The 7,016-nt window shown below is 38.1% G+C and overlaps 1 protein-coding gene and 1 long non-coding RNA gene across 5 annotated transcripts in view; both read right to left on the bottom strand.

The window, feature by feature from the left end:
* The window catches only part of LOC116391601 (calpain-15-like), a 13,769-nt gene extending 10,989 nt beyond the window's left edge, over positions 1 to 2,780 (bottom strand). For 3 of the 4 annotated variants that reach the window (XM_031862358.1, XM_031862360.1, XM_031862361.1), the window contains exons 1-2: positions 2,672 to 2,780; positions 1,580 to 1,776 (exon numbers count right to left, since the gene is read on the bottom strand). In XM_031862358.1, the coding sequence (XP_031718218.1) occupies positions 1,580 to 1,743 (164 nt within the window). In that variant the 5' untranslated portion in view covers positions 1,744 to 1,776; positions 2,672 to 2,780. Of the gene's footprint in view, positions 1 to 1,579; positions 1,814 to 2,671 lie in introns of all 4 variants that reach the window. The other variant, XM_031862359.1, reaches the window with a different exon arrangement.
* Positions 2,781 to 5,248: 2,468 nt separating this feature from the next.
* Positions 5,249 to 6,966, bottom strand: LOC116391602 (uncharacterized). The gene is made up of 2 exons (XR_004213255.1): positions 6,568 to 6,966; positions 5,249 to 6,464 (listed from the first exon to the last, which is right to left on the bottom strand). It is a non-coding gene; the product is annotated as an uncharacterized LOC116391602 (long non-coding RNA).
* Between the last annotated feature and the right edge of the window lie 50 nt (positions 6,967 to 7,016).

Below are 7,016 nucleotides of genomic sequence, written 5' to 3'. Positions count from 1 at the left end.
TTTAGTGTGGTTATGTTTTCCAGTTTAATTGATACTTTATTCCTTCACATTACGGCAGGTGAAGGTAAAGATAAGCAGAGTCTGAGCCGGGGGAGGAGGATGAATATTCAGATTAAAGTGTTAAGTTCTGCTAAATGTTCTTTGGACTCCTGTAGTTGTGTTTGTGGCTGATCAGCAGAATATTTAAAGTATTTATTGTTCTTTTTATTCTTGCTTGTACTATTGTCTTGAATTATTCTTTTCCTTCTGTAAGAACTTTGATAATTAAAAATGTTGGATGAGTTTTACTTTTAAGGTTTAATCTGAATATGATACAAGATATAAAGTTAAAGTATAAACGTCTTACTTCTCATACACTTTATATTTTAGTCTTCTATTTAATCTTTAGTTTTTTATTTTAGTTGAATTTTGGACTTTATTTAAGACTTATTGCCGTTCTATTCTACTCTGCACTGGGGTCAGTATTATCTATCTACACTTAATAATTTGTATTCTATCGCTTTCTGTTGTAATCTTTAATGAAACTCTGGCACAAGATCAGGATAATAAAGTTCTTCTCATCTGAAGTCACTTTCGGTCCGTTCTGATCTGCATTAAACCAGATGAGAGTAGATCTCTGCCAGACTCTGGTCTACAGTCCGGTCCTCAGGGACTCCTGGTGGCGCTACTTCCTGTCAGAGTAACTGGACTCCTCATGGAGGCTTCATAAACACAGCACAGTAATAATTAATAAGAGGAAGGCTGAGGTTTACTTTATATCCAACCATTCATGAAAAATTCATGACACACATTCTGGAGCTCAGGAATCTACACAAGTGTAGAATATAAATTTGTACATTCAGCCGTCAGCTGTGAGGAGTAATGACATGAATTAATCATCACGATCACTTGTTTCCACACGTAGAGTTAAACAAACAAACAAGCCTGAATCCTGGAACACGGATCAACCAGGAGACAAACCTCCGCTTCTTTAAAGTGAAGTCAAAGCTTCATGTGTTAAAGCTGCATTCTCTCTAGTGTCCAGCAGGGGGCGACTCCTCTGGTTGTATAGAAGTCTATGAGAAAATGACTCTACTTCTCTCTTGATTTATTACCTCAGTAAACATTGTAAACATGAGTTTATGGTCTCAATCTCTAGTTTCAAGTCTTCTTCAATACAGCATGATGTTCATTTAGTACATTATGGTCCATTTAGAGTCACACAGACCATAAAGCAGGGGATGCTTTAGGGCGGGGCTACACAGGGCTACACTCTACCAAAGCATTGTGCGGTCTGAGTGTTGTCCGTGTTTCTGTCTTACAACTTTCACCCTTTTAGAGTGTTTTCACTTCATGGAAGTTGATTGTAACATTTTGGTTGCATTTGGAAATTGTGAGCATTGTGTTGTACTTAGCTCCGCCCTCTAGTGTCCCTTCTGGTTGTAAATAAACAAGATGGCGACAGCCCAAAACCAAGAACCCAGAGCCCTATCCCATTCTCAGGTATCTTGCTGCTGATTGGCCCAGAGCCCTATCCCGTTCTCAGGTATCTTGCTGCTGATTGGCCCAGAGCCCTATCCCGTTCTCAGGTATCTCTTACCTGCGCTCTCTGTGCCTGTCGGGTCGGGGAAGCTGCCGAGGGAGGGAGGCGCTCTGGCTGCTCCTCAGACATCCCATGACGGGGGAGGGGGGCAGAGCTGCACCCCGAGGTGCAGCATCATCACCCTCGGCCTCGTCAATGAGGGAGGAGGTGGAACCTCCCATGATGCAGCTGGCTCAGGAGGAGGAGGAGGCGCCCTGAAGGAGGAGCAGGAGGCAGAGGGAGAGTCGGCATCTATTCTGAGGAATCCCAAAAAAACTTCAATCCCAAATATTCTGTGGTTCAGCTTCTCTTTATCATACGTAACCTTAAACTGAATAACTGAATTATTATTAAACTAATTGATGACTTTCTGACATTTTAAAGACAAAATGACCAATTGAGAAAACGATCTGCAGATTGATCAACAATACAAATAATCTTTACTCGAAGCTCTAAAGATGCATGCTGACATTAGAGGTGAGCACATGAAGCTGTACGGTCAACACTAGTTTGATTAAACACATCTAAATATGTGGCTCTACAAACCTTAAACAGGTTTTATTTTGATTTGTTTAGAAGTGCATCTTATTTATACTTCATCAGTGTCAGCAGGGACAAATGAGCATCAGTGTCCTGCAGAGAAACACATCTAAAGCTCCATTAGTGAGCGACGTGGCTCACAGTCTCACTCCAGTGTTGTCCTTGGACAAGGACTTCAGACCCGCCTGAGAACCTGAGGAGCTGCAGCTTCAGATGTGAGCGATGAAGACACACCGACCACAAAGACACTCGTCCTCGATCAAACATGCACTTCTTTATCGTTATTAAATCACACCTCAGAAGAATGTGTCCTTTGTCTTTTATCTGTCTCTGAATGACTAAATAATCAAAGCATTAAAGACAAACTCATTGAAGAGACTCAAAACTGAGTCAAATGAATGCATTCAAAGAGAATTCCTCCGTGCCTCACTGCAGATGCTTCCCTGCTGATGGAGAAGTTCACATAGACTTTAGGTACCTGGTGCACCTGCAGCATACAGCTGCTGGCTGGAGGAGAAACTGCAGAGAGGACAGAGACAGACAGCAGCTCGGGGGACAGTCGGGACTCACCTGCTGCAGACGGGACACGCTGGACTTCAGGTGAGGAGATGGATGTTTGCTGCAGCTGTCTGAGATCTCCATGCATCCCTCTTTAATATGAGCCCGATGTGCAGAGTCACCACCACCACCTCTCTCCTCTCACCATCACCGTCAAGCTGCAGGCAACACCAGACACTTCCTGTCATAATATTTCAAAATAAAACTACATTTACCCACCGTGGGTTGCAGCATTTTGGGTTAAATCAAACTTTCATACAAAAACATGACCAGAACATTTTTAAATAAAACATATATATATATATATATATATATATATATATATATATAATATATATGTTTTATATATGATATATGTACTCTATCGCAAAACAATCATCCAATGTAAAGGAAATGAGACAACTTCTTTTATTTTTAAATGATCCGTCCTCAAGTGTGAAGATTTGCAGTTTTTATTTGTCATATGTGAGAGTAAAGTGAATATCTTTGAGTTTGGACAAAACAAGCGAACAATTCACAATTGTTCACACGTTATAGTCTTAATAAATCAATATTAGATTAATAAAGTGTATTAATCTTAGATTGCAGCCCTGAAGCAGTTTAGACACAACCTTGTAGAACTAGTGGTATATATTTCAAACATTTATTTTGTATTAATGAATACATTAATTGTATTAATAAATAAATTCAATAAATGCAAATCATAGTCATAAAAATCTTCTCTGTTCTAAAATCTAATGTCTGCACAAATTAGTGCTTCAAAATAAAATACTTTTCATATACTTCAGGTTTTGGCTTGTTGGACTTTAAACTCAAATGTTTGTTTATTCTTGTTCTTACACTATCATCATATTCGATTAATCAATTTATTTGAACTCTCTGAAACGTGTAACCACCAAAATCCTAATTAAAAATACTCAACATAACTTCCCCTGTGACATCTTCAAATTTGCTGATTTGTTGTCCGACAAATCCTCACATTTAAGAAACTGGAATGAGAGAAAGGTTTTGCATTTTAAACAATTATCAAAATTATTGTTTATTTAATTTTCTGTGAATCTTCTAATCAATTCATATTTCAAGCACTAATTATGACCCCTCTGACCCCCATCAGCATAAACAACACGGAGGCTGATTTGTTTAGTTTTCTTGCACATATAGACGGAATTAATCAATACATTTCGACTCAGTTCTTTTTGTGGCCATTGTTGCTTGTTGCTCTTTTATTTTGAAGGTCGTTTCGCATCCGTTTCCGGTCCTCTCGGTGGCTAACTGCGGCTAGCCTGGTGTAGCTCTCCTTCAGCTCGGTTCTCTCCAGGGACGTTTCTCGGGACAGGACACCGGGACGTATCGACCGTTATCCGGTCAAGATGAAGATCCTCTTCCTCCATTACGGTTCTGGATGATGCAAAGTTAACACCAAACATGTCGGTTCAGTTACAATTTCACCACCAAACTCCATTATAACTCCATTATAACTCCATTATAACCCCATTATAACTCTAGCAATATAATATCAACTAGCTTGATTTACAAGCACGTGCACACATTCTGAAACATGAATTTAAGTTTATTTTACAAATCATTGCTGCTTTCTGCTTAAATCGGCATAAAGATGATTCACCAAACTCCTGATAAATCTAGCAGTACAGGCATGTGTGCACCTTAGAAACCATACATTTATAATATAGTTATTATAATAAATAAAACACTAAGCAGCACTTTAATTCCAGGAGAATAAACTACATTTCTGTTTTTATGTTTCTAAAGGCTTTTGTTGTTTTAAAAGCTGTTCTTCTATTCCTTAACGGCAAAACTACTTAACAGTCAGCGTTAGCAAAGTTAGCTAGCAGCTAAAATGTGAAAGTCGGCATAAATTGCCCAACAAAGTTGGGCAATTTATTCTGAATACTTATAGCTAGCTCACTTAGCTACTTAGCTTAGCCTTGTGAGGGGTGTCGGTTATTAAGCTTGTCGGCCGATTAAAAGTAGTTTTAATTTTTAAATAAATGCTCCTTTATGTAGCGTAAACTTAACATTGTATTTTCAGATTTGATTGTCTATTAATCTAATTTAATGCTTATTACAAAATGCATATCAGAAATCTGAAAAGCTTCATTTTAATTATAAAGTAACTTTACATTTACTCAGGTATTTTTACTGTACAATTCGTCCTTCATTACGCTTTTTTAAGTATACTTTACAACATATCAGAGGGAAATAATGTACTTTTTACTTCACTGTATTCATTTGATCTTTAATTACTTTTTAAATTTGAAATAAAAACAAAGTGTTTGGTACTTTGCTCCATTTTTATGGCAAATTCACGGTAAAACTAAAAATATGTCAGTAGTCAAAAGTATTTCAGAGGGAAATATATATATTAAGATTTTGCAAAAAGAAATAAAAGTAATGCATTTAGCCGATGGTTCCCAGTGGTGGGCTTGTGTCTTTAGATGTCTCTGAGCGGTTAAACAGGAGAGTGACTTCCCCGTAAATATGACCTGTGATCTATGAACTGTAATAAAAAGCTGAATAGATCTGATAAAAACTCTATGACAGACAACAAAAATCCACTTAAACATCAGATGATAAAACAAAAGTAAATGTTATTGCTTAGAAGAGGAGAAATCATCATACAGCAACTTCCACTGAAAGTTGATTTATATACTTTTATTATAAAACAGATTTATTTAGTAAAGTACTGGCTATCAGCAAAGTCAGTCCAACTAATGTGCAGCGGTCCTGTGAGGCTACAATCATCAATAAACCCCCAAAAAACAACATTCTGGATTAATGAAATATGGAGAAAGAATTTCGATATTCTTAAATTGAAAAGTCTTGAGGAAAAAAGTCAAGTTTTTATCTTTTGTAAAAGGTCTAATCTCTGTACGGTGGCCTATTTAGGACATCTGAAGCTCCATTTGGACTGGATCCATGTCTCTATGTCATCACATCAATGATGTTAATTCCATCTGGAGCTCATGCGTCCGTGATTTTTCAACCATCTTCCCAGTAAGAGTCTAATAAGTGATCAGTGAGCTAACTGAACCGCCTGTAACTCAAATCCAGTCCACCAAGACACATTTAAGAGTTTATATAGAAAGATCTGGTTACGCTATCGAGTCTGAAGTAGATGGCGACGACCATAAACCAAGTTGGAAATAGCAAAAAAAACAAAGATGGCGATGGTAGAAAAACAAGATCTTATCTACGGTCAATGGATATAATATATTTACAGATAAATCACATGTTAACGTCAGTCAACTCATACAAATGAAGGAAGTTCATCAAACGTGAGCTTCATGTGTTTAAACATCACGTCTCTTTCTTTCTGTAAAAGCAGCCTCATCGTTAATAATTACTGCCGTCAAGAATGACGACTTTTATTAGAGGAAGTAATATGAATTCATTAATATTAGCTCTATCTGCACAGGGCTTCAGGCTCAGCTGTACACGAGTACTTCAGTCATCGGTCGAAGTTGAACTTTCAACCTAAACTAAATATTCAAAAGTACAACTGAGACTCAAGGAAAGTCCGTAGACTTCATCCATCCAATAGTTTCCAATCAGTTAAACCGGATCGTTTTTAAATGAAAGAGCAGCTGAAGATAAAGTTCCCTGTGTTTTCTGATGAACAACAACATTCAACAGATTTGTGGTTCTGTGATTTACAGCTTCCCCCTGAAGGCACCGCGGCTCCCAGCTTCAGGCTACTTCTTCTTCTCTGGTTCTTTTCTCCAGACCTCCTCTCCAGAGATAAAGGTGGCTTTGACGTTGAGGGCGTCGTCGAGCAAAACGAGGTCTGCGAACACGGACACATCAAACATGAACATATAATTATGACATAATAATAATAATAATTATTGTTTCTAACGAGAGATGGAGATTCTCCTCTGGATCCTGACCTGCGTCCGATCCGTAGTCCAGGTTCCCCTTCTTGTGGTCGACACCCAGAAGCTGAGCCGGATGGAGCGAAGCAGCTTCCAGAGCTTCTTCTACACTGCAGCCTGGTCACATAAAACCAAAACAACACATCATTTAGTGGAACTTCTCGTCAAATTCAGTCACAATTTTCCTTGAAAAGTACCTGCAGGATTCGTGTGTGTTTGAATACTGAGGAATATTGAGTTATTTTGTGGTTCATTTTCTGCATTTCTGCTTTTAGAAACATTTCTGGGGAGAAATCTCAGGACTTCCTGCTACGAAAAGGGAAACATTTCTGGTAGTAATTCTTTTAATATCCAAGTATCTGAATGTACAAACATTTTACAACATAAACCGTCTTTGAGGCGCTTCGTGTTGCTCCAGAACTCAACTCAAAGGATCAAAAAAGAACTACAATCGTAAGCACATC

The sequence above is a fragment of the Anarrhichthys ocellatus genome, unplaced genomic scaffold (genome assembly GCF_004355925.1).
Source record: "Anarrhichthys ocellatus isolate YVR2014 unplaced genomic scaffold, GSC_Weel_1.0 scaffold26, whole genome shotgun sequence".
In the NCBI taxonomy this organism is placed as follows: domain Eukaryota; kingdom Metazoa; phylum Chordata; class Actinopteri; order Perciformes; family Anarhichadidae; genus Anarrhichthys; species Anarrhichthys ocellatus.
This window is presented reverse-complemented; position numbering and strand designations above follow the sequence as displayed.